This window comes from Bos taurus, chromosome 28 (assembly GCF_002263795.3).
Source record: "Bos taurus isolate L1 Dominette 01449 registration number 42190680 breed Hereford chromosome 28, ARS-UCD2.0, whole genome shotgun sequence".
Lineage (NCBI taxonomy): Eukaryota > Metazoa > Chordata > Mammalia > Artiodactyla > Bovidae > Bos > Bos taurus.
This window is the reverse complement of record NC_037355.1, coordinates 35,848,150-35,875,784: the sequence shown is the minus strand read 5'-3', so window position 1 is coordinate 35,875,784 and position 27,635 is coordinate 35,848,150. Positions and strand designations below refer to the sequence as shown.

Below are 27,635 nucleotides of genomic sequence, written 5' to 3'. Positions count from 1 at the left end.
CCCTTGACTGTCTCCAGCTAGTACCCAATTTCTCTGCTTTTCATTAAGGCAAGAGTCCTTGAAAGAACTGTCATGAGTCACTGGTCTCCACTCTCTCACGTCCCATTAGCTCCTGGGCCAACTCTAGGTGGGTTTCCACTCCCCAGCAGTTCTGGTCAAGGTCACAACCTCCACCTTGTCAAAGCCAATGTCAATATTCTGTTCTCACCCTACTCCTCTCTACATGAAGGGCTTCCTCTTGAGACTTCCATGACACAAAAATATCCTGGTCTTCCTTTGACCTCAGGCCACTCACTCACAGCCAACTTTGGAGTGGACTCTCCTCCTCAACCCACCTCTAGCATCCCCACCTCCGTATTCAGACTCCTCCTCTCCTCTCCTTCAATAATCTGGTCACCCTTTCCTCCGATGGTGGCCAAGACTTTCATTTCCAGGAAACTGACAACTCCAAGTATCTGGCTAAGAGATCTTTCTAACTCTTCTGCCCCAAATTTCATCTCAGAACTTGGGACCACCATCCATCTCTTCACTTTTCAGAATCTTTCCAAAATCAGATGACACCATCCAACTTATAACCTACCAAGCATTATTAAAAGGAGCAGAAAGTAATTCCAGCTACTTACTGGGAACCACTGAGTCCCACATGACCTGGCTTCTTTGTGCCCACGTCCTAACCTGTGTTGCCCATGCCCTGCACTCACTCAGACCCAGCCACATGGCATTCCTTTTGTTTCTTGCACACACCAAGCTCATTCCTGCCTCAGGACCTCTGCTGCTCTCCCTACCCAGCGCTTTCTTCCCAAGACCCCACATGGCTGTGTATTCATTAATATTCAGGTCTCTGCCCACAAGCCTTCTCTTCTGAATGTCCTTCCCAAGCACCCTGGCCAAGTGGCTTCTCCTTCCCTGCTCTGAGGCTCTTAAGCTAATACCTCTGCCAGTTGAACCCCAGCATTACAAGGGCAGGGCTTTACTACCCTTGCCCACCCTTACCTCCTAGAAACCAGGACAGGGCCTGGCCCACAGTCCAGTGTGCACAAAGGACCTTACAGTTGATGTCTCACTGGGGCATTCCTGGAGTGTGGGTGGAGGGAAACGGGGTCAGAGCCCCAAGCATTCCTGAACCCCCAAGGCTTCCTAAACCCCCAAGGCTGAAGAAGGGCACCTTAATCTGGTCTTTAATCACTTGGCCTTCTCCATCACAGCACTTTATGGTCTATTTTATAATTTACTTGTTACTGGCTTCATGAGGGTAGAGCAATGACTGCCACCTCATGGGGGGCCAGGTAAACCCAAAGTACGTGAAGAAGAACGGTTTACTAATTAAGGACAGAGAACACAGCCGCTCTCAGCCACTCACCCAGAAGACGATGTTGTAGCTGAAGAGGAGGTACTTGTACCAGCAGCTGACCTCGGCGTTAGAATATCTATAATAGTGCATCTTCTGAGAAGCAGGATCTGTGGAGAGAGGAAGAGTGATGAGATGGCAGGTTCAATTTTTCAAACCATCTCCCCAAAATCTGCTCCCCAAGGAAGGAGCAAAGGCAAGACACAGACTCCTGAAATTCCCAAATTGTCCCATGTTCTTTCAGTAGTCCAGACATAGGTTTGATATCAATGCCAGCTATAGGTTAGACAAAAATCAGCAAAGTCAACTTTCCATAAACAGCCAAAAGAATAAGAGGAAAATTTTTCAAAGAATGGAGAATAGCAATTTCTAAAAAGTGTCTTGTGGACTTCTGCTGGGAACCTTCCCAAACATTTAGGTCATCACCTCTTCATTGGGTATTTACTCCCCCACTTCACAACAGGGAAACAGGAGTTCAGAAAGGTCATGTGACTTGCCCAACAGCAGGACAAAAAGCACAGCGTTCAGGACCCACACCAAGGCAACGTAGGGGTAGAGACAGCGGTCCCCGCAATCCACGTTCTTCCCACCCACTGCTACCCGGGGCTAAGCAACCAGGAGTTGAGGGAACCAAATGAAGAAATGAGGGCTCGACTAGTGAGAGTCGAGTTTGGGAAGAAGAGATGAAGAGCAAGTCTGGGCATGACCTAACAGTGGCCAGTCAGGAGAAGTCACATTTGTTCATCTAATATTCTCTGAGACAACCTCTCAAGCTCAGCCCTCAAGAGGTAAGGAAGGCAGAGCACCCTGGCCTGGGTGGAGAGGTCCCGTGAACTCACAGCAGCCAGTCTTCACCCCATTCCCTCTTCCCCTGCCTAACCTCCCACCCTCTAGGATCACTGTTTTGGCCTCCTTGGGCTACAGTAAAGCTTAGATTATAGAACTCTGAACTGCCCAGGGTGAAGGGTGGGGCCAACTCTCCTTTGTCCGTGTCCAAAGCCTACAAAGGAGGTGCCCTCAGAAGGAGTGCACTCCGAGGGCCTGCTCCACCTTCACTATGTTCATTTTTGAAACACGATGGCAACCCAGGTGGATCCTTAAGTCCTCCACTATCCGCTGCTGCCCAACAGTGGCTGAATGGTGGGGAAGGCGCCTCAAGCTGACCCTCGGGTGGGATCTGAGGCTGACTGGAAATGCCCACCCCTAGCCCCAGAACTCACCCTACTTCCCAGGGTGAGGAGAGGAACAAGAGGTAACCCAAGGCCTAGGGCAAAAACAAACAAGGCTACTCTGGCAGTGGGGAGACAACCCACCCACAGCTGCCAGTAAGAGACCAGCTTCTGCACCTTGCCGTGGAGCAGCCACCACAGAATCCCTTCCTGCCGAGGCAGCCTTGGCGGCCTGGCCCCTGGTCTGTAATGTTATGAGAAAGTGCTGCCAGGCAGGCACATGAAACCACATCCCTCTGGAAATGGGTACTCTGACTGCTCCACCATCCTTCCCGCAGAGCAGAACCAACAGGCAGAGACTGGACACCACTGCCCACTGGCCCCCTCTCTCCCAGAGGGACGGGAGTATGGTCAAGGCCCAGCTGGGAGTATCCAACCTGCCTGGCCTGAAACCAGCCAGGGAGGAGGCAGTGACCCTGCAGCCCATCCCCACCTCCCCGTCCCACCAGCAGAGCAGCATCTCTACAACACTCCCCTCCCAGAATACACATGAACACAGCTCCCGGTAAGGACACAGAAGGCCTGAACACAGCCTGGGCCACACAGGACGGCTGCAAGGAGATGAACAGGAACTCTTGGACACAGTCCTTCCTTCGGCCACATGACCTGACCCTGAGCAAGCGTCTGCCTCTCAAGGCCTCAAATAAAATGGGGCCGATCCCTAAGGTCCCCAGAGACTGGGGAGGGCTGCTCAGGCACAATACCCTGAAGTTCAGGAATCCTAAGGGGTGCTCCTTGGAGTTATTTAACCTAACCATAGTAAAGAACTCTCCTTAAAGCTCTGAAGCAGTAAACAAAGCCAGGCTCCCTTCCTTCTCCTGGATCTTGGCTCCACAAAGACACCAGCTAATTACCACTGGCCTGTATGCTTTCCATAGCAGGGCAGACCTCATCCCTGCCCCCTAGCCCAGGGCCTCTGAACAATGATGACCCTGAGGTGACACAGGGACTCTCCACCCGGAGATCCCTGATCTCCTTCTGCTCCGGCCACGTACATGGGGAGAACATGGAATGGCCACAGCGAGCTCCTTGTCATGCACACTGCAGGGAGCCAGTGCTCTGGAGTGTGGGTTCTCTGCAGGGGGCTGGTTTTCTCAGCACCTGTTCCCCCCTCTTCCACTGGGCTCCCAGGGTCTCACCCCATAAAGACCCAACCAGGAAATAACTCTGCCTTTATAAATGTCAGGGTTCAAACCCACACATAGAGAATCTCAACAACCGTGATATAAACCCCAAGCCTTCACTCCATGGTAACTTAAACACTCAGACTATACTAGCCAGGTCCATGCTAGGGAATAATCAGAAAGAAACACCCTAATCATCCATGAGATGATGTACCACCCCCAGATACGTCCCCTTACATGCCTGCCACTCACCCCCAGAACACTTGCTTGAACGTTGCATCATTTTTGCTGGACCAAGATAACCGTATGAGGTCTTGGGGTAGGGTGTTTTAATGACACTTATTTCCCCATTCCAACCCACAGAAGAGGAAGCTGTTGAATGGAAACAGTGCAGTTTAGTCTTTCTTCACCCCTTGTTTACTCCTCCCCATGGGGAGAGAAGGCGCTCGACTGAGCGGGGGGTGGGGAGAGGGGTCCCGCACCACACGCCGTCAAAGGAGCAGCAAGGGAAAGCTGCCTCTTGCTCTTGACCCACCAGCTCTGTCCTGGGACCAGGGTGGGTAGAGAGGCAGGTCCTGAGCTTCAGCCAGAAGATCCAGGTCCCCACATAGGCAAGTTCTGAATTTAACTGGAAGGAGGTAAAAGTGAGATCTGTTTGGACTCCAGCCTAAGCCACATCCTCCAACACAGAGCCTTGGGTTTGGGGCGGAATGAAGGCAAAGAGCATCTGAGGTCTGGCTTGGCAGCTTCAGAACTTCAGGGAAGGAGAAAAGACTGATGAGTGCTCCCCCACCAGCCTGAGGTGTTACCCACATTTCAAAGAACCCCAGAAGGTGACGAGGATGGTGGTGCTGTAACTAGAACCAGATCCAACCCAGAAGCCAGCCAAAATGACTCGAGTGACTATGGTCCCTCACTTCTCACCATAGTTGCTAACCCGAGTAGAGTCACATCAGAGGAAGGCGAAACTCAGCTCTCTACCAGCTAACGAATTCAGTCAACACCAAAAGCATTTACCCTGAATACCCTAAATACACAAACTAAAAATTCTGCTTCTTAACAGAAGATAAATTTCCACAGCTACTAATGACCACCACAACTGAAAACTCTCCAAAAGCTATGTTGTGTTTTCTGTAGAGAAAACAATTAATTCCAAGTCCTCAAACTGTCTCAACTCCAAAAGTTATTATAACAGAATAAAGCCTTTACGTGGCAAGCAGGAGGCATTGTGTTTGTCCAAACATCAACTTCTTAAAACAAGAGGGAAAGTCAGAATTATTTCAGTGTTAAGATAGCTGGTTAGCAACCTGAGAGGAATTGAATAATACACTAAAGTCTATCTAAATAGTAAACACACACACACACTCAAGAACAGGGTATCCTTCACATTTAAGCTAAGTGAAGTACAAAATTATCAATATAGAACAGATATGCTTTTAAATTCCCATATAACAATTAAAAGTAACATTAAAATTAAAAAGGAAACAAATGATAAATTATCTGCAGCTGTAGTGATTATGACAAAAGGTAAATACTATTTCCAACACAAAGAAATTCACACTTAATAGAAGACTGATTTTAGACCAATGGACAAAGGATATGGGCAGTATTCTAAAACTGAAGAACAAAACAATTCCTAGATGGAAAACTACTCAAAGTCACTGGAAATGAAATTAAAGACAACTCACAGATATTGTTTTACACTTTTTATTTTAACAAAATCACCACCACTATTGCTGGCAGTCCCATGGTGAGGCTGTTGCATTCATACCTTGCTGGGAGTGGAATAAAGTGTTACTACCCTTTGGTAAGCAATACAGTTAGAGACATAAAAAAAAAAAAAAAAAGAAGTCCTACCCTTAATCCAATAAACTCATGACTCAAGAGTTTGCCTCAAGGAAAGAAACCAAGAGAGAGAATACGAGTTAAGCATTCAAAATCTAAATATCCTAGCTTGCAATTATGAAACAATTTGTAAGCATGTGGTTAAAGGTCAAAATGGAAGCTAAAACCATGAAAATGGCTTCGTGGGTTGGTAGGCTTACAAGTGATTTTCTAAAAAGGCTTCTATTGTGGCACTTACCGTGACCACCTTTGTACTAAAATGTAAACTGAGGCCACTGCTGGTGGAGGGTGCTGGCCCCACAAGTGTGATGACCTCTGCAATCACTGTAAACAGGGCTCATCTACTTTGGGATTATATTAACTTGTAAGATTGTTGCCTCCTCCGTCTCTTGGCTTTATTTAATTAAAAAGGTAGCACATGCTGAACTGTAAAATACTTAGACAATTCACAAGTGTACAAAGAGAACTGGCGATGAGAAGCCACTGACAATGGCTTTCAAATTTTTTACGATGGCCCACAGTAAGAAGCTCTTCAGTATTCCTGCCTGGAGAGTCCCATGGACAAAGGAGCCTGGCGGGCTACAGTCCACAGGGTCGCAAAGAGTCAAACACAGCTGAAGCAACTTAGCACACACAAGAATCACACTGAACAATCAATCCAATGCACACATACTCCCATACACATCTGAGCTCTGTGAAACAAAACTTGCCCTTATCACAGGCCACGTGTTTCAGATTTGCTATTTTCATTTTTTTAAAAATTATTCCTGAACATATCCCTGCAAGAATCAATGATTGCAAATGCTGTGTTCAGAAAAAAAACAAAAAACAAAAACAGATCCTAGGCCCCAAGGCCCCAGCCCCTTTCCAGGGGCTCCCTTAACTTCTAGCTGGTCTTGATGTTAACATTCCAAATGTCTTAGAAAATTCAGTACATGCTATGCTTGTATTACTATTCCCTGGTTTTTCATTGTTAGGTGTTACCTCACCACTTCCTGCCCTGAAGACGAAAATGTAACTCTACTCCTGTACAAGCCACCTGTCCCAAACCACTCCCCTCACACTCCTTTCCCATATCTCCACTCCAATCATACCCATGGCGACACTAATTTTCAGAGTCTACATTATTAGGACCACGTGAGTCATCACAGCGAGCCATGTAAGCCATGATTACTTTTCCTAGACAACTTTTTTGTTCTCTGGAGTCAATAATTCTCATTTTTTCTGTTTAATTTTCTATGAATTTATTAATATTCAACCCCCAATTCAATGTCAGTTGTCCAAATCTCCTCTCAATAAGTTCACTCACATCAGATGTTCTATTTCTAGTTCTTCTTCCAGAAGAAATTTCTCCTGGAACCTTCTGAGCTACTTTAATCTGGACTGGTGCCCAGAAGAACTCCCTCGGCCTCATTTGGGATACAGCCTATGAAAGAGCCAGTCTTTGCTCATCTTTGGGGAAGAAATCTTCAGGGCAAGAAGAAAATTTTTCAGACCCTGTATGTCTGAAAACATCTTTACTTTACCTTCATTTGTGAATAAGTTTGGCTGTGTATAGAATTCTAGGTTGGGAGCCATTTCTACTGAGAACACTAAAGGCAGTGCCCTAACATCATCTTCATTCCAGGGTAATGGGAGGTCTGAAGCCACTCAGATTCCTGATTTTGTACTTAACCTATTTCTTTCTCTCTGTAAACTTGTAAGATCATCCTTTTCTTCCCAGAACACTGACATTTCAAGGTACTGGTCTAACTGATCAGGGTACTGGCCTATCTTCATTCTCTCAGCTCAACATTTGATGAGTCCATCTGATATGGAAACCTATATCCTTCTAGGAAACTTTTTTCTGGGTGATTTTCCCACTTGCATTTTTCTCTGCCACTCCTATTAATAGATATGGGAACCTGAGCTGATTCTTCAAACATCTTACCTCTTCTGCTCTATTATCCACCTCCTCTTCATCTTTCTTGTCTATTTTCCAGAAAACTCTTTCAAATTTATAATTATTCTAATGGTTTGATATTTTTGCTCTGCCCTTATTCTTTTAAAATTTTAATTTTTTTGTTTGTTCCCTAAATGTTCCTTTTGTATAGTATCCTATTCCTATTTCATGGGTACTTCTCTTATCTCTCTGAGAAAATGTCTAATTTTTTTCAAAATATTCTCCAAGTAGAATATTTATTTCAAGTTGCTCCCCCTGCCCCATTTGTTTTGCTTCCTTTCACATTAGGTGCTTTCTTCAGGTATTAGCAATCATTAGTAATCCTCATGACTAGAAGTAAATGCCTAAGAATTGACTAGAAGCACTGAGTCCCTGGGCAGGTAGGTGAGTTTCTGTGCAGGGCGATCTGGCTGGCCCATCTGCTCTAAGTCCCTGTTGTCGACATCTTTAGGTCAGCCAGGTTCCTCAGTGAGGTCTCTTAATCTCCTGCTTGGAAGGTAAGGGGCTGGCTGTCAGAGTTCTAGAAGCCAAGTGGGATAGAAGGCTTTACTAAGAACAACTGGAATCTCCCAGGCCCTTGGTTTTTCCTTTAGTACAAGGAATCTCCAATGTCCCACTAAAGGGAAAATGCAGTCACCAAGCACCATGGAGACAAGAAAGGCGTTTAACCACATGAACTGCCTTCAAACAGTTCTTATATTCAGCCAGCTCTGAGGCTCCTCCCCTCCAACCCCCCTAAAATAATATGGTGACACCAACTCCTACATTTCAAAGTGGGTCACTCACCCATCTAATTTCTGATTTGAACATTTTTTCTTGCTTTTGCTTCCTTTGCCATTCTCCATGTCCTTGTAGAGTGATTCATTTTTTAAAATTCCCTTTATCTTAACTTCTGTGGGGTTTTAGAATAAAGTAAAATTAGGTGTGTTCACTAAATCCACAGATCTCTGGGAAGACTTCAGAAATATTTTAGTTGCCATCTTTTTACTGAGCAAAGTAAAAAAAAAAGGAAAAACAGGAAGTATAATTTATAACCATATAAAAGGACAAATGAGATTTTGCGGATGTAATCAAGATGAATAATCAATTTACTTAAAATAGGGAAACTATCTGAGTGGGTCCAATGTAATTAGATGAGCCCTTAAAAGCAGAGCTTTCTCCCAGCTGAGGGCAGAAGTAGTCATATTCCAAGTATGAGGATGCAATGCATTGTTGCTGGATCTAAGACAGAGGAGCTACCTGCAAAGAGCAGAGAGAAGTTTCAGCAGTTCAGGGGAACCCTGGCTGACGGTTAGCAAGGAAACAGGGCCTCAGTACTAAAACAAACAACAAGGAACTAAATTCTGCCCCAAATCCTCCAGAAATGAATATAGCCCTGCCAACCCTTTGATTTGGGCCATGTGACAGCCCCAGGCAAAGAACCCAGTGGAACTGTGCTGACCTGACAACACTATCCACCCATATCCCAAGCTAAAACTCTACCAAGTTATTCTGCTGGCTCCTCCCTACCTCATTCTCCAGACCTGGCCATTGACCAAGATTCAACCTTTCCACCTGACCTCTGAGGCTTCCAGTACTTGTATCTGCCCACAAGCCAATCCCCAGGAATGGCAGCCATATTCCCAACAGAGTTGGGGGCCCTGCTGCACCTCCAAACAGCGCACCACAGGCCTTCGACTCTCCAGGTCCTCAGAGCCCACTGTGTGCTGGGGACCATTCACAGGCCAATGGAACAGGGAGGCCCAAGGGGAGAAGTCTAGGAAGAGACAGGCGACTTTCAAGGGAAATGGGTAAATGAGATGGTCGTAAGGCAGGGCAGTAGGCTGCCTCACTGCCCAAGGGAATCTCACATACAGGAAGGATATCATATCATACCTCAGCCTAGGGGCACTATCACTCAGAGGGGAAAGAGGGCCTCAAGTCCACAGGCTCCCCACTCGGTTCCGACTCACCCTCAGAGCCAGAAGCGTCTAAGTCCTACTCTAACCCATACCCCTTAGGACCAACTCTCCGTACTCAGGGTCTGCCACAAACAGTGCAAAAATGGACAGGGTGGCAGCAACTACCGCAGGAGTCCAGAAGTTTGCCTCTTCACCCTGGGAAAACACTACAAACTCAGCCAGGAGTTAGGCTGGGCCCCTCACCGTCCCTCATCACCGGGTGACAAGCCCTGCCACACAGGTGTGGGGGAAGGGAGGTTCCCAGAGTTCAGAGACTCTCAGGCCCTTGACTGCCCGACCTGGGAAGGCCTCCAGGTGGAAGTCCAGGAACACCTGGGCTACCAGCTCTGAGCCCCATCGGGCTCTCCAATGGGCCTGGGATTCTAAGAGCTTGGCTTCCTGTCTGAAACTGTTTTTAACCAACACAGCATTATGAGCTTCCACCACCAAAACCCCACAACCCCCAGACCTGCTGAGTCTGAGAAGCACCAAGGGGCCCCTCGCTAATCTGGGGAGGAGATATCTGTCTCCCTCAGTGCTGACACCAGGAAAGAAGCCAAGGGAGGGAGGGACGTGGGGCAGAGGAGGAAGCAGTGAGGCGAGGGCTCAGTGGGAGACATGCTGGGCCTCGAATGGAGGTCACCTAATCCAGCGATTTTCAAACTTACTATTTTTATTACTTTTTAAGCTACAGGAGCTTTTGTACAAAGAGACTCTGACCCAGAAACCCAGCATGAGGTGTGCAGAGCAGTTCTCTTCAAGTGGCTAGGGGGAAGGGGAGGCTCTATGACATACATGCTTGAAAATGATGGGTCTGGCCCAGCTGATCCCAAATTCAGGAATCAGGGGAATCACTCAAGGAGCTTTTTCCAAACTGCACATGGAGACTCGTTCAGTAGTGAATGTGACAGACCTGGAAAGCCACATTTTTAAGAGCTGTCCTTCACAGCAGACAGTTTGAAGGGACCCCCCCACTGGCCCAATCTGGAACTATGTGTGCACCAAAATAAATAATACTGATGCATTTTAACTCACTGAATAAATAACCCATGACTCCATTCTAATACATATAAATGGATAAATAATATATAAATGGAAGAGAAGGGAAAGTTCTTTACAGCAGAAGGATAAATGTAAAAATTTATGTAATTAAATCATCAGCATTCAGTAACCATAGAATTCTAGGTTGGAGAATTCTAGTATGACAGAAATAACTGATAATGGGTTAAGTCTGTTCTGGCTATTATAACAAAACACCAGACTGGACCAAACTGACAGACCAGGCAATTTCTAAAGTACAGAAGTTTATTCCTCATAGTTCTGAAGGCTAGGAAGTCTAAGATTAAGACACCAACAAAGTGGGGTTCAAGCCTCATCCTGGTTCAAAGCTGGCACCTCTTCACTGTGTCCTCACATGGTGGAGCAGCAAGGGAGCTCTGAGGGGTCTCTTGTAAGGGCACCAATCCTGTTCTTGAGGACTCCACCCCCATGACCTAAGTTCCTCCCAAAGTCCTAACATCATCAAGCCAGGCACCAGACAGAATTTCAATATGTGAATGCGGGAACACACAAAGACCTTTAGACCATAACAGGCTCTAAAACTAGTCAACGAAAGTTTGATTAGAGACAGCATGTTTACATGGTCTCAAAGTATCTCCCCATAGAACACTTATTAATTACAAAGAGCATGATAGTAACTCATCAATGGAGAAACCTTACAGATATCACCTTTAACCGAGTGACCACCACTGTCATCACCAGCAATGAGTCAAGCCAACGGCTGTCCCTCCTGCCGGGATGCACCAAGGACATGTCATTTCTGTGGTGTTCCCGGCGAAAATGCATAACCTGAGTCCTATCTTGAGGAATGATCAAAAAACAAACAAAACAAATGAAGAGTTTACAAAAGTAACTCACCTCAAGTAAAATGTAAGAAGTTGTGGCCATTTTTCTTTAAAAAAAGAAATGAAGAGAAGAAAACTCTGGGGCAACAGACAATCCTGGGGCCCAAACAGAGATCTTGAAAATGATACATCAGGCAAGTCATGCCTCACCTGCCTGCCCACACAGGTGAGGGCCGGGCCACCTGCAGCGGCTGCCGCTCCACCTCTCAAAGCACTGCGGAAGCAGGCCTGGCACCGGCCTGGCCTCCAGGGGCCTTCCCTCTGCCGCTGAATGTGAAACCGCCTGTTTAAATGCAGAGGGGGAGCCTGAGCCCAGATGATCACAGCAGGCCTGTTTCTGAAAGCCCAATGTGCACATGAAATGTCCGCATTCAGAAGCAGACGCGCACGAGATGCGGTTTCTGGGCCCAGTTTATGGCAACATCTCCAACATGGACAAGAACCCATGAACCCTGCATGCTGGGACCTCTGGACCTCAGGACCCAGAGGACTGGGCCTTCTGTCCACCCTGAGCTTCTCCACAAATGGCTTGAGGCAAGGCCACAGCACGAATGAATGAAGCCAAGAGTCCAGCAACCTATCAGTGTACTAACTCGCTCTGCGAGTCCCTGGGAGGAAAGGCTTTTATTGTGGGAGACGAACACCTCGGGACCTGTTTCTACACGTCCTGGCTGCTGCTGCTGTTGCCAGGCACCTAGAGTGGGGCTGTGGAGACCAAGAACTCGAGTGAGCCCTGCACCTCACGGGAGGGGCTCAGGACACGCTTCCCTCTGCTAAATGCTGTCAGGCAGGCGCAGGAGGGCAGGATGAGGCCCAGGAAGGAAGGAGGAGGCGGGAAGCTGGTCAGGAAATGTTCCCTAGAGCAGCAGCTTTAACCACTACAAGCCGGCATGGTGGCAGCCAGGAGTCTCAACAAAGCTCTGGGTCAGGCCCTGTGGATGGCACCAAGGCGCCATCGGGCCGGCTGCCCCAGCAGAACCAACACAGCTGGGGAATGGGACGCTCCTAACAGCCACGGACGTACTGAGTGACGAGTGGGCCTGCTCTCGGGCAGAAATAAATTCTGCTCCAATAACTGAGTCCTGGGCAGCCTTTAGGGGAGCTGCTCCAACTCAGTGCGAGGATGTGACCTGAGTGTCTAACGTGGGTGGGAAACGTTCTCTTTGCAGAGATATCCCACCCTCTCCCCCGCAACACAAACTATATAAAACTTAGAATTAAACACCTTTTCTTCCATTTCTTCATGCCTGAAAGACATAAAGACTGTGGCTCTAAGATGTTCAAAATCCTTGTATCCAAAATTGCACAGTTCACTGCAATATACTTTTTAAGACAACCAACCAACCAACCAACCAACCCAGTTGACTCCCGAAGTCAGCACTGGAGGGCCACCCCCTAATCCTGCCCAGGGCGGACAGGACTCACCAAGCCAGGGCAGAGCCTGGCTCCTGGCCTCTGAGCAAGGCAAACAGCCTGGGGTCAGTCTCACAGAGGGAAGAAAGCAAATTTTCCCAACAAGCTATAAAAGGTGAAGCCTGCTGGAGAAAAATAAGTAAAATGAAATGCGCTGAAATGTAGGAGAGAAGAGGAACAAGCAGGGAGGGGAAGGAAGAAGCAGATGTTTTTTTAAAAAACACAAATCAGTGATGGGACTCTAATGAAAAAAGCTGAGAAAAATCTGCAAAGAGATTAGAAGCTTAGTACCTAAAACAGTTCCAGACAGCCAGGGGCATCCCCAGGCTTGGGGCCCCACACTCACCCCCACAGGCCCTCCACCCACCTCTACCTGAAGGCAGGGGGAGGGCAGACCATCTTAGCGAAATCGGGAAAATCATTTCAAACATTTTTCCCGCTAAAAAATACTACAAAAAATAAATTTACAGTCCGTTTTCTGGACTATTTATTTGAACTTCAACATATACCAAAAACCTTTTTATAGAATGCTTCGTGTGTCTACAAAAAGCAAACAACATTTACAACCTGATTCTGATCGCCATGTCGCCCAGCTGGGACGGATGTGGTGGGGTAGGTGGCAGCAGATGGCCCAGGGAGGCTCTTAGCCCCCTTTCACAAAGGAGGGCTCCAATTACCTCCTCGGCCCGGTGCCCCAGAGTTGACCTTGAGGACAGGCTTGGAGGAGGCACCCGCAGCTGCCAGCTCAGGCGGCTTCCATGGTTCCCAGACCCACCTCCCAGACACCCCCAGTGCCCAGGGCTACCTGTGCAATCTTCGTGTCCCAGAGACGGAGCCAGACCCCTTTAAAGTAGGCAACTTTAAGCAGGGAAGGAGGGTGCAGACAACTAAACCACAAAAGAGAGAAAACAGTCTTGAAGGTGGGGCAGGGCAGGACGGAGGTGTCTGAGACAGAGCCTCTCAAACTTGAAAGTGCATGCAAATCACCCGGGAATCTTGTTAAATGCAGATTTTGCCTCAGCTGCTGTGGGGTGAGTCTGCAGGGCAACAGGCTCCCAGGTGTTGGCAGCCCGGCCCGCTGACAGGCCTGCGGGCAGTACTCTCCACAGTGAGGGTGTAAGAGGCCTCGAGTGAGAAGCAACAGCACTGATGGAGCGAAAGGCCCTTTAGGGCAAGTGACAGGGAAAGCTCACCCCTCTTAACCAGGGATGTCATCAGCTTTCTTGGAGGGATGCTTTAACTGTGGAATTTGTTTGGTATTTTAGTGCATCCTCACAGGTTATTTTTATTCCCATTTCACAGCTGTGGAAGCTACTCTAACCAAATGTTTATCAAAGCTGGGCTCCCTGCCCCTTGGATGTCTTCCAAGAGCACAGGCCTCCCGTGAGGCAGGGCAGGGCAGGGCAGGGCGGAAGCACAAAGGCCAGAGCTGTGACGAGGAGGCCAATCCTAGCCCAGCAGACAAAGGCAGGAAAGCCAACGGACACAGGAGGTCCCCCAGGGGGTAGAGGTTGGGTGGGGAAAGGCAGATAAAGAGCCAGAAACCCATTTTGCCTCCTGGAATTTTTAACAAAATAGAGACAAAATGTAACCTCAGCCTCCTACCCCCAATTCCCCTAACTCCCACTCCCACCTCCCAGAACTAAAGAGGATATTTAAATACAGAGGGTATCTCCGTCTTGTAAGTTTTATTTCTACTTTTAACAGCCCGGCCTCATTTTGGCAGGACATAAATAACAGCCTTCACTGCCTCCTCCCAGGTTTGCCAGAGAGGGAGTGTGGTATGTCCAAGAAAGGGCCAGTGCTACTGTCTAAGGCAGACTGTCTGTCTGTCTGAGTGGGCTCCCAATGTCACACTCAGCCCCTGAGGGCTGCTGTGTGCTTTTGGCTCCTGGTGGGTGGGTTTCCCTGTGAAAACCACAGACATCTGGGGAGGTTATCATCACCACTGCCAGTCCCTCAAGAACATGAGGGGAAAAAAAACCATGGGAAGAGATGCCCCATTAACCCCGTCCAATGACATTTCTCCCAAAAACGTACCCAGAGTTGGCGAGAGGGGATCTGTGTAGTGAACAAGCATTTTGGACTTAGTTTCATAGAACTCAAAAAGTCCCGGCTCAAAAACAACCAAAGTTCATCTGAGCAACCTTTCCATCTTCCAGAGACCTACGCCCATGGAAATGAGTGACCAAGGTCACCCGGAAGGCCAGCGGCACAGCTGGGACCCAACGCTTCGCCTTACCTCCCTGTGCTTTTCCAGAGCAGCATGCTGCCTCAATCACGCTTTTCCCACCCTCGTTTGGGCCCAACTACCCTAAAAACTGGGCTTCCCTGACGGCTTAGTGGTAAAGAATCCACCTGCCGATGCAGGAGACAAGGGGTTGATTCCTGGTTTGGGAAGATCCACTGGAGAAGCAAAAGGCAACCCACTCCAGTATTCTTGCCTGGAGAATTCCATGGTCAGAGGAGACCTGTGGGCTACAGTCCACAGGGTCATAAAATAGTTGGACATAACTTAGCGACAGAACAACAACAAACAAAAAACCCTAAAAGGTGCATCTGTGTTTCAACATTTATGACAGCGAACCTAGCTCTTTTTACTGAGTCTGGTTCAACGTTTGCTGCAATAAGGGCACTCCAAGGGGGCAACCCTGTCCAGGCCTGGGACCTGCTTCCTAATTTAGGAGGCTGGCTGATAAGAGTCAGATAAGACAGCCAGGCTGATCTCAAGATGGATGGGTTTTGGAAAGATAAAATGATAAATACAGCAAGTAGTGAGAGCTCAGGAGTTCTCATATCAAACAACTCTATGTCAAAGGCAGGGAGACAATTACAGACTGCAGTTAAGAAAGTTGGAGATTTGTGAGCTGGGGTGGGCACACTTTCAGAAAGAGTAACCCTCAGCTTAGGCTGTGACCTGACACTGGGTAAAATCAGACTCCCCAGGAGGAAGCTCAATTTGCCCACCAAAAACTGAGGATGAGAGACATTCAGATGCAAAGGGGCCGGGGATGATGGGTGTGTGTGTTGGGGGTGTGGGTGGCGCATGCTGTGTGTGTTGGGGGGGCGCGTGCACACTATGTCATGTCCAACTCTTGCGGCCCCCACCAGGCTCCTCTGTCCGTGAAATTTTCCAGGGAAGAATACTGAATACCACAACCATAGAGACCCTTCAAAAGAAAAAAAAAAAACCCGAAAAACAAAAATCACTGTTTTCTCAACTACCCCTGCCACTAAATGCTAAGAGTTTGTCCTGATATGACTCTTTCATGGAGAAGGACCAGGAGGTAAAGGAAGATCACATTTTGCACTTGGGAGTGGCTTTTTCTGCCAAAGACCAGAAGGACGGTGCTCCCAAAGGCATCCATGAATTCAGTCCTTCCCCTCTCTTACACATCTTCAGTGGCACGAGCAGGCGAGCCCTTTCTCTGTCCCCACTGTACAAACCAGCAGCACTGTGATCCAATAAGATGGCAAGACCCTCTTTAAACAAAGAGAAATCTCAGCACCACTGGGGAGCCGGAGGTACAGCTGGGGGAAGTGACGGTACAGCAAGCAGACCGCATAGCATCGGCTCAGTAGGAAGATTCATGTCATAAGGGCTTCCGCTGGTGCTGTGTGCCTGCTGCCTGCTGCCTGCCCAGCCTGCCACCGCCTGCCTGAGATTCAAGAGCCCAGAGATGGCAGAACAAAGAAAAATGGCTGTGGCTCAGGCAGCGCGAGGAGGCTGCAGGCCGGCCGACCAGCAAGCAGGCTTTTCTGCAGCTGAGTACTCCAGTGAGGCACAGGGACACAGGGCGCTGAAGTACAAAGGAAAGTGGGGGCCTCAAGACTGACAGCTGCCCAGGCACACGCCTGGCCCCCACCCAAGGATGCAGCTGGGCCGAGAGAGCTCAGGCAGAAACCCACTCCCAGAGGCAGTGGGCAGGTGGCTGGGCATCCCTACTCCTTGCCCAGTTGCTCAGTGCTCATACCCAGGGAGGTTCCAGGCAGAACCTGGGGACTTGAGAGGGAGGAAGGGGAGTCTTGACAGAAGTACCCAAAGGGCAGGATCCTTCCAGACTTCCTGCGATGGGGAGTGCTGACAGAGGGCAGGGTCGGGCTAGGCAGCTCACCCAACGTCAGAGAACAGGACAGGGGCCCTGGAGTGGCTAAGATCTGTTCATCAAAGGACTTCTATTAAGCATAATGGGCTCCCACTGCCAGGAACAATAGCTGCACTGGCCACCCCCTCTCCTCCTCCCCTCCCCTCCCCCCAAAATTGTCCACAATGGGAGGCAGCAGGAAATGGGGCAGAGCCCATGAATAGCTCCACTGTCAGTCCCTAGGCCCCACCTCCTCAGCCCCACAGGTCAGCCCTAGCTGCCACCCTGCCACAATAGAAACTTGTATGCCGCCAAGCTCCAGGCCCCATACAATAGAGCTGTGGGCATGGGAAGCTGTGGACTTCTCACGGGGCAGCATGTAAGGGCAATGGTGGGAGAGAGAGGGCAGAGATGTGGGCCTCAGACTCACCAGGGCAGGGTCATACCAAGCACATTGTTTTTTAGGGGAGCTATCTGCCAGCCAGTCCTAAAATCTCCTCCCTTCTTGCCCTGCCCTGTCTAGGCATGAGGTCGCCAGAGCCAGACAGGGGAATATTATGGTCATTTCAGGGGCACACGGTGGCCACAGGGGTGAAGAAACTGCCAGAGCACTCCCAGGACCCCCAGAAGGATTCCCAGTAGACACGAACCCTCAAACCCACCCCAGTAAGAAAACCTCACCTGCCCTCACCCCCTGCATCTGCTCTTCAAGGAGGCTGCCTGCTCAAAACAGAAAAACTCATCTATTATTTACACCAGGTGCCTTCTAGACAGGCTTTTAAAATCACAAGGGGGCAGTCTTCTCCAGAGCAGCCTGAAGTTGCACAAAGCCAGGCAGGGCTGCTGGGCAGCTAGGAGATGGGGGATCTCAGGGCGGTGGATGGTCTAGTGAGACCTGGACAAGAGGCCTCACACCAACCCCTGAAACCCAAGGAGGATCTTTTCTTCTAAAAACTGATCCCCAGTTCCTTGTTTGTTTCTCCAAGACTCCAGGTTTCATACCCAGCTCAATTCCTGCAAACTCCTAGAGTCACTCAAGCCCACGTATGAGAAGTTCCCCACGCCTGGCCTCCCCAGACCCTCCCCGGCTCTGCCTGCCTCTTCACACTCTTATAATCACACTTTTGGGTGCACAGGCTGCACGGCCCACGGGGCACAGCCAAAGGCTACAAACACCAGGTGCTCCAGAGGCAGGATGACCTGAGCTGAAATGCTCAGACCACATGGGAACGAGCCAGCACCATGGCCCCTCCAGCTCGAGGGTATGACGGCATAAACACAAGATCCTTCCACAAGGAAAACTCAGAAACGTTCATTCTCCCTCTTGGAATCAAAACAGCATGTTTCTTTTCTGGTCAAGCACCCCACGCCTGGATTCCCCATCTAACCATCTCTACAACAGACCTCTGAGAGTGTACATGCAAGGCATTCCTTGCTGCTTGGCTTGTAGCAGCTGAACACTGAGAGCAACCTCAATGTCCATCCATAGGGGGCTGATAAAGTGAACCATGATTGACCACACAGAGGAATACCATGCCACTGTTAGAAAGAATGGCCTGAACTACATGTGCTGAAATTGAACAATCCCAAGATACACTTGAGGGTAGAAATCAGAACACCGTTAGGTGTGTACGGCATGGGGACAAACAAGAGGACAGACACGCTTCACTAGGCACCCAACATCTGGTGATGGTTATGTGGCCTCAGGGGAGCAGAAGTGAAGGAGCCAGGGGTGGAAATACTAATTTTCACTACATATCAGATCTTTGAAATAAATATGTATTTTTAAAAATAAAACATGTAGTTTTAAAAATGAAAAAAGTTAAAACTGAATTGACATTTAAAACCCCTCATTTATAGCACAAAAAATTTGGCTTGTAGCTCTCTGCAGGCGGTTCCCTAGAATAAGAAGCGGCAAGGGGTGGGGGTGGGGTGGGGGGGTGCCGGTCTTTGAAATAAAGACAGACATACCAACTTATAGAGCTCCCGGCTCACAAGTCCTCCCCAGGTCCCAAAACAGAAAGTTTTCCTAGGAAGACCAAGAGCGGATTCTGACCAAGGCAGAAAGGAAACCTAAGTTATTCCATACAGAGGACCATCTGTAGCCAGGTCCACTCCATCTGTGATGAGACTGTAAGACCCCCAGGATCAGGGGGCGCTGAGTCACAGGCATCCCAGGCCTAGGCAGAGACCCTTCTCAGGGCCCTCCCCAATCATCAGTGAGGCTCAAGGTCCTCATGTTACGAACCCATCCCAATTTTAGCAGCTGAAGAAAGCTATTTCAACAGATTTCTAGGCCTGGCCCAACTCCAAGACAGGCTAAAAACAGTTTTTCCAAAATCCCAGCTCTAAACTCCAATCCCTTAACCACTAAACTCCCTGCACCTTTCAGGAAATGCAAGCTGCAAAATGGAGCTGCGAGATCGGTGTGCACGCTTCCTCCTTACTAAAGGGATACATACATGTTGTTTAAAAGCCTACTTTAACTGACACATCAATAAATACTCTGCACTCAGAAGCACTGATGTATTTCCTCCGAGTGATTTTCCCCCTAAGGGACAACAGAATAACTAATCTCAGTCTCTCTCTGGCTTCTGAGGGGTATGACACAATGCCTATTAGAACCAGGATGGGCCAGACCATTGGAGTGAGGCCACTTGGAAGGCAGGGAGTGAGTGCTTCCTGGATGGAGCTGTCTCCTACCTAGCAGAGGTCCCCTGCCCCACCCCCAGCCCACCACAAAGATCCCCTAAGGACTTGCAGAGTGCCCAGGCCACAGAGAAAGGTGGCTAGAAATGGGGGAGGTGTAAGTTTTGCTCCCCTACTCTGTAAGAGGCTTTCTGATGAGTGTTCAATGTTCAACAAGGAGGCTGGAAATAAAGGAGTACAAATGAGACTTCATGACAAGCAGAATCACGCAGGCAGCCAGAGCCTTCTGACCTCAGCTACTGGAAACAAGTTCCTGGCCCTTCAGTGGACCCTCAGGAGCTGTGGTCCATCAGACCAAGGCTGGCCTCTCCCACAGTCTTTCTGCATGAATGGGCAGGGCTCCCACACCCAGGTAGGCACTGATGCTCAACACACTGAATCCTACAGCATCCCAGCTGGCACCTCCCCCCTTGCCCCTCCCCACATCTGTCTTCCCACAGAGAGAGCATCAGGACTCCCCAGCCCAGAGGAGCCCCAGAGAGATCTGCACACCACACCCCTGCACCAGGGTTCACGCCACTGGCTCCGCCCTACTCCCTTGGGAATGAATACCTCAAGGCAACTCCTGGCTCTTTTGTTGTTGACAGGCCCCTTGTTTATATCATTACTTGTATTTCACAGGAAACAACGAGGACAAAGGAGACGACGACAGCAGAGGCAGGATGGGTGCACAGGGCCACTGTTCCCCTGCTGGGGTGGAAGCCAGCCTTCAGGAAGTGGAGAAGGCTCCGAGCCCCGCAGCCAGCAGGTCTTCTCCACACTCCCTTTTTTTCCTCACAACAGCGGGTGGCGTCGTTCCTAAAAAGCTGGCTACTGAGACGCGAACACCTCCAAGAGTAGCAGACACACCCAACAGGGTCATCTGTGCAGGTGTGAGCAAACAGACAAGAAGGTCAGAGAGAACCAGGAGGATGGGAAGGCCACAGACAGCGGAAGGAAGCAGTTGGGGGTAGGGGGGGATCCGGCCAGAAGGCCCTGGAGCTGCAGCAGTGGAGCAGGGTGGGGAGGGGAGAGTCACCCACTGTACCTCCCTTGGCCCAGGTCAGGCAGTTTAGTTGTATCCAAGGCCTGTGGGAGAGAAACAGATCCATAAAGTTGTCGGACTGGTTTGCCCAGAATGCGAAGAACAGGAAACACAAGGTAGAGAGGCCGAGGAAAGAGGGTCAAGTAGGGAGGGTTGTCCAGAGTCAAAAGGCTGTTATCTGGCTCCCAACACATCTGGCAACAAGGGCAGCCAGCACTGGTGGGCCCCAGGGAACCAAGGCCGAGGGTTCACCCAAGTCTGTTTCCTGGGTGCAGAAGGTGGTCAAGGGGCCAATTGTGAGGGAGCCAGGGGCCAAGGAGCCAGTAAATGCTGAAAAGAAAAGGACTAGGGTTTCTGGAAACAAGAGAGTGATGCCCACAAAGAGGGTACCACCCTTGAGTGACAAGCGTGAGTAGTGATGAGCTCAGGCCAATGCGAGAAGCGTGGGCAAGACCGAACAAAGGCTGAGCTAGCCTCATACACTGACAGTTTCTTTGACCGAGCCAGTCAGGCTCCTCTGAGCCCTCTGCCCCTTCTGTCTCTGTCCTGTTAGATTCCAGTTTTAGCAAGAGTCCCGCTAAGGCAGTTTAGCCAGGATCCCCCACCCCTCCACTGCTGGTCACCTTGCACGTCTGACCAAATCCTCACCCTCCTAGTGCAGCATCCCCCACGTTATCTGATCACCCTAGCCTGACTTCAGCAAGAATTCTGTTAGGTCTGTTAACAAAGAACTACCCTACCCTCTCATAAATTCTCCATCCATCCACCCCTCCCCCTACTCTGTTCCCTGGCTGTAAATTCCCACTTTTCCCTGTAATATTTGGGGGTGAGCCCAATCTCTCTCCCTTACTGCAAAGCTCCATTGTTATAGTCTTTACACCTATCATGACAGTCCTGAAGAAAGTCTACCTTACTGTGTTCACAAGTGTCAGAATAATATATATATATTTTTTCCTTTAACAATATGGAGCTCTAAGTCTTCCTGGACCTGGATTGTGAGAACAACTGGGGCTGGCATTTCAGGCTGGACGCTGGCCTCCCCCAAGAATCCCCAGGGACAGATGCTGTCTGCCTGGCCCAGAAGTAAAGGGCTGAAACCAGCTACAGAGTAGCCAGACATCAGGGAAGTCACCTGGAGAGGAAACAGCGTCTCTTCGCAGCAATGGTCACTCAAGTGGGCAATCGGAGCCTTTCATTGGAGCAGCTGGTGGCTGCAGCCGGGAGGCGTGGAAAGAGCTAGTCCTGAGCACAGCTTGATTGGGCTCTCCAGACTGGGCATCAAAACACACCGAAAGCGGAAAGTCACACCATGGCCTGAACTTGAGCAGGCTGTGTGGGGCCCAGTTGCCCCTCCAGGGGAGACCAAATCTGAAGCTGGGGCGATCATATTCCTTATTCCCACCTGCCACTTTCCAATAAGCCTGAGTTTCCCACGGTGCCCTGGGGGGCTTCTGATGCATAATTGCAGACCCTGACTTAGGACTGTGTCCAGGGATACGCTGCTACCCTCGGCCCTCCCAGGCTCACCACTCGGACCTCAGGGTACGGATTGAAGAGATTCAGGAAACACTCTTGTAATTCCAACTGCTGTTGAGGGCCCCTCTCCTGAGTATCAGGACTACACATTCCTCCAAGCTTTTTTTTTTTTTTAACTTTTGGGGCCCTGCAAAATAGACTGGCACAGGCCCCAGTGATTAGTACAGGTAGACAGGGAAAAGCCAGAGAAGGGGGAGGTTCATCAACCCTTTTCTCGGAGTCAACCCTTACTCAGTCCCAAAGTGTGGCTTCTCCCCAAACCTTACCTATACAGGAAAGCCTGGCCTCAGCTCTCCTAAATTCCAGGGGGACACAGAGGCAGCACCAGGAATGCACCTCTGACTAGGATCCCAAAGGCCCCACCACCACAGCTCACAGCCACTAAACACAGGCGGACAGAGCCCGAGAAGGGAGAGGCCGGTCCCTCCAGCTGTCCAGCTGATGGACACCAGGGCTCCAGGAACTTCTCTCTGGAGTGAGGGAGACAGAACAGACCTCCAGAAGCCTGCCCAGGCCCACCGTATCTCAGATTACCAGGCCTGCTGCCTCCTAAAAGAAAACCACAGCCCTGCCCAGCCCCGCCCAGCCCCCACCAGGCCCAAGAATGGAGGAAGTGGGGTTCCCAGAACCCGCAGCTGGTGAGCACTTTGCTGGGAGCCATCAGAGTCATGGCAGCAGTCCCAAAGCAGAGTATATCAGCCTAACTCAAGAGCTGCACATACTGCATCGCAAACCCCAAGTGTGTATGCTTCGCAGTAACTCCACCACGAACAGGGAGGGCGGATTCTTCTCATTTTACAAATGAAAACACCAAGTTCAAGAAAGGGAGAAAGAAAATTCAAAGGCTTGTCTAGATCACTCAGCAACAAAGTAGGTACAGCTCAAAAGCTGGCCTCATCACTGTCCACTCTGTGTGACGGACAACATTCTTCACTGGTACATTCAACCAGCAAAGGCACTGTTTCCCACTGGCCAGGCCAGACCCTCTACTAGTCCAACACACCACTTTTCTGTCTGAACCAAAAAAAACACGCTGTTAAAGGAGAAAACAGATGTTGACACATTATGAATTACCCCCATTGCTATAATGAAGATAAGACAAACCAGGAATGCTGGCATTCACTTAGACCAAAGACTTTCAAAAAACTGGTGTATGTAGTCCCCTGAGCACTCTGATGACCAGCCAAAATCGAGACCATTGCTGTAGATCACCATTACCTCTCCCTGTATTCCTGATAGGAAAACAGAAGCCCTGAAAAAGGAGGAAAGATGCCCAAAGATAGTGAGTTAACCACAAGCAGAAGAACCTGAGGTCTCACCACCTCCGCCAGGGTTTCCTGGCCTTGCTGGAAGTCACCAGGGACAAAGCAGGCGACAAAGCACAAAAGCAGGGTGCAAAGTGTAGCCAGCTCTTAGACACCCTGCAAGGGTGGCCCAGGTGGGAAAATGCAATTAACAAAGGGGTTCCACCCGCTTCACAGGCCAGAGAACCACCCCAACCCCACATCCAAGCCTGATCTCCATGTGGCTCCATCCTTCAGGTAACATCACCACTTTACCTTTCCACACCCCAAGGCCTGCAAGCTCAGCCTCGGAATCTCACTGGTGGAAGGGGAAGAGCAAAGCCTATGGGGTATTTCTGCCTGCTCCTGCTTCTAAGAAAGTTGGCTGCCCCTACTCGCCACATACAGAATATGAGGAAGACAAGAAATCCAAGGATTGATGTGTCAGGGCAGAGACAGGGAGCAGGAGCCTGCTTCCCATACCATGGGTAATACCATCCCTCCTTAAAGGCCACAGGACCCAGCAGCAGGAAACAGGGATCCTGGAACCCAGTTCACAGCCCCGAGCGCCAGGCAAGGAGATAAACAAGTGCTTAATGAGAATCCCTGGCTAGGGTCTCTGCACCAGTCCTTGGGCCCACGAATTGATGACTGAATAAATGAATAAGCAAAAGAAGAACTCAAGGAACTCAAAATACCTTGTCCAGGGTCAGAGGAACAAGTTGCTTCTGCAGACCACCTCTTACTATGCTAATAAGCATTTTTGTTCACCATACCTCTGCCCTTCAAATGTGACACCTCAATTCATCTCTAACCTAAATGACATTTCTTTGACTAATTCATGATTGGTGTTCCTGGTGGCACAGAAACACACAACACTCAGATCTAGACCTTGGAAATAAGTTACAGGGACAGCACAGTGTTGGGCAGGTGGCAGACATCAGTGCTGTTTCCCAAATGTTTCCAGTCCTCTTTTGCTCCCCACCCTGCAGGGAAGTATGGCCATGTGACTGCTTTGGCTACTGAAACGCCACTTCTAGGTGGAAGCTTTAGGAGCCAGGGTGAGATTCACTGTGCTCCCTGTCTCCAGGTGCAAGTAACTAGGAGCGTTCCAATTAATCAGCATGGGTCCCATGATGAGAACAACATAAAGCAGATATGCGATGGATGTGGTGTGAGTAAGAAATAATCCTTCAATGCTTCAGGCCTCTGAGATTTGAGGATTGTTACCACGGCAAACCCTGATCTATCTAGACAGCTACAGGCAATGACTCACTCCCCAGTGTTCTGTGCAAGGTAGTGCTGGTCTTCCCATTCCCTGGCCTTAGGGAGATAAAGGCTACACTGACAGTCAACCAGCAGAGGTTCAGAGACACCTGCTTTGTGCCCAGACAGATGAAATGCTTTCAGAAGCAGAGGATATGAGGGGACCTGCACTGAAGAATTTACTAGCTCCTCTGTGGGCCAGGCTCTTCAGTGTACTAATCAACTTGAATCACTTCTGAGAGGAGGCTTTATATAATTTATCTAATTAGATATGAGAAAACCCAGTTCACATTCAGACCTCACTCGGTGACCTCTCTGGGCCATGGTTTCACCATCTGTAAAGTGGGACATTAACATTACCCACTGCACTGTGTTCTTTCAAGGATTAAATGAACACACACAAAGCTTCTTCAATAGTATGTGATATGTCTCAATAAACACTGTCTTAATAAACACAATTACTACACATTTAAACATTCCATATAATTGCTATAAGCTTGTCCGTAACTCCTCCAGTTTTTAAATCTGGCAAAGGTTTCCCAGGACTGGCACAGTGGCACTTTGTAAGCATTGCCAAGCTGAATTCTGTCCCAGTAAAAGTTGAAGTCAAATCCCTGAGCACAAGGTAACCCTAGCGTGGGGCCTCAGGAAATGCTTCCACAACCCAGAGCTTCTAGAACTCCCAGTTTCCTGGCCTCTCTGGAAACTTCACTGCCACCAGGACCCATGGGGCAGAGCTCCCTCCCCTCCCCCAGGGAGAATGCCTTCTGTCCTCCCACTCCCAAATGCAGGATGGGAGGGATGGGAGGCACCCTCACCCGGCCTCAGAGATTTGCACAGCTACCCAGCTGGCAAAGGATGGAACTTTCCTAAGCAGTCAACCCTTCCGCGGCCTTCCTTTCCCTGCCCTTTCTTGCTAGTTGTTGCTAAGTCACTTCAGTCATGTCCGACTCTGTGTGACCCCACAGACGGCAGCCCACCAGGCTCTCCCGTCCCTGGGATTCTCCAGGAGAGAACACTGGAGTGGGTTGCCATTTCCTTCTCCAAATTTCTTGCTAAAGGCAGCTACAAACCTCAGGATGCACCAGTGGGCTTGAACTCCAGTGCCTGAACAGTGCTGCTAAGCTGAGACTGAGTTCAGCTTAGTAAACACTACAGAGCATCTACTACATGTCCAGCCCAGGTTCTAAGACCGCATAGAACTGACAGCCAATCAGGGAGCTGTGAGCCTAGAACAGTGCTTGCAACAATGCCTGGCACCCCACAGATTCTCAACCACGCTTTGTTGAATGAACTGAAGACCATGTTTAGTGGTTCAAGCAGTGGAGTTCAGAGATGTGAGGATGCAGGAAGACAGAAGGGGAAATCCATCTAGTAGCCTGGGCTTCCAAGGCCTGACCCCCAGACATCATGGATCCTCAAGATAAGACAAAGCTTGGAGATAGCAGAGGAGCTGGAAGGACATGTAGGGCCATCATGGAGGAGTATGAGTTTCATTCTGAGAGTGCTTGAAGGATCCCTGGAAACAAGGGCGCTCGGCCTTCCACAGGGCTTACTGAACGATAGAGGTGATGTAGGGGTGCTGGGGTGCTTTGATGACCGAGGCGCCAGCTTTCGCTTCACCACCAGGGAAGGGTGACCCAAGCACTCTGCAGGCACTAACTTCCTGTACCTTGAGGTCAAGGGGAAGGGGAAAGGTTACCCTGAAGGATTTAGCAAGCAGCTCCACCCACTTTTATCAACCAGAGGGCAACCCCCATCTCAGAAGTGGGGAAGAATCCTATGGAGCTGACTGTGGTTCAGAGAGCACAGCTGCACAGCCTCCAGTGCAATGCCCTGCACTCAGGGCCCAGGTTGACCTGATGCCCCTAGACCCCACCACCAGGGACAGCCTGCGAACTGGTACACTGCTGCCAGATCAAGCTGCCAGGCCAGCACCGGGGCCAGCCGCTTCCCCACGACTCCCAACAGCACGGACTGCTTCCAGCGAGAGACCAACTTCGTGTTCCCCCGGATTCGTGTCCCAGCGGTCCTGATGCACAAGTCCCTACACAAATACACACACACACCCTACCTACCAATACCATCACCCCTACCGGGCAGGAGCAGTGGCCCGGGACGAACGAACTCCACAGCCACAGACCCAACTCGACCGAAGTTCCAGTTATATCAGGAGTTGGTTTGCTCCCAAGCACAACTCCAAACGACCAACACAGAGAAGCAGGATCACCACCTACTCAAACTCCGACCGCCCCAAATCCGTGAAGGGCAGAATGGGACTTAGGGCCAGGGTGGGCGACTGGGAGCACACTTGGGGGGCAGGAGAGGGGACCGCCCTCCCCGGTCGGCGCCACCCTCCACCCTCTAGCCCGAGCTCCCGGCGGCCGAGGGTCTGTGGCGGAACCGAAAGGAGTGCCCATCCCAAGGCTCGCGGCTGGGGAGGGGAGCAGAGCCCACGACCACGGCGATCTGATCCCTCCCTCCCCGAGTGCTCCCACCCACGCCCGGCCCCAGCAGGCACCCGTCCGGGAATGCGGACAGGGCGAGGGCGACAGAACCCCGAGCGCCAGCTGGGTCGACCGCTGTGGCTCTCACTCCGCTCGGCGCCCGAGTTCGGCTCAGCGGGGTCCGGGCCAAGGCCTCAGCCCCTCGCGGGCTATCTGAGCAGACAAAGCCAGCGCTGGCCGCCGGGCCGCCCCGGGGCAGGAGCGAGGGCGCTGGAGGGACCGAACCTGGACCAGGGGATCAGTCCTTGTCCCCAGAGGGCGCTGAGGGGAGTGGGGGGGATCGGCTTCAGACAATGAGCGGGGCAGGGCCCGACGCTCCAGCGGGGGCTCCGCGCTCTACTCACCCGGGCGCGGTGGCGGCGGCGGCGGCGGCGACAGCAGCGACGCGGCCGGGCTCGGCCAAGGAAGTTAGAGCAAGTTCGGCGGCGCGGGGCGGTAGGGCGCGACTCAGGCCGTCCGAGCGCGGGGGCGGGGCGCGGA

The 27,635-nt window shown here is 50.2% G+C and overlaps 1 protein-coding gene across 2 annotated transcripts in view; it reads right to left on the bottom strand.

Moving 5' to 3' along the window:
- TSPAN14 (tetraspanin 14) overlaps positions 1–27,576 on the bottom strand; it is a 57,697-nt gene extending 30,121 nt beyond the window's left edge. The window contains exons 1-2 of one of the 2 annotated variants that reach the window (XM_010820606.4): positions 13,551–27,576; positions 1,361–1,458 (exon numbers count right to left, since the gene is read on the bottom strand). In XM_010820606.4, coding sequence (XP_010818908.1) covers positions 1,361–1,441 — 81 coding nt within the window. In that variant the 5' untranslated portion in view covers positions 1,442–1,458; positions 13,551–27,576. 2 annotated transcript variants of the gene reach the window in all.
- Positions 27,577–27,635: the final 59 nt, after the last annotated feature.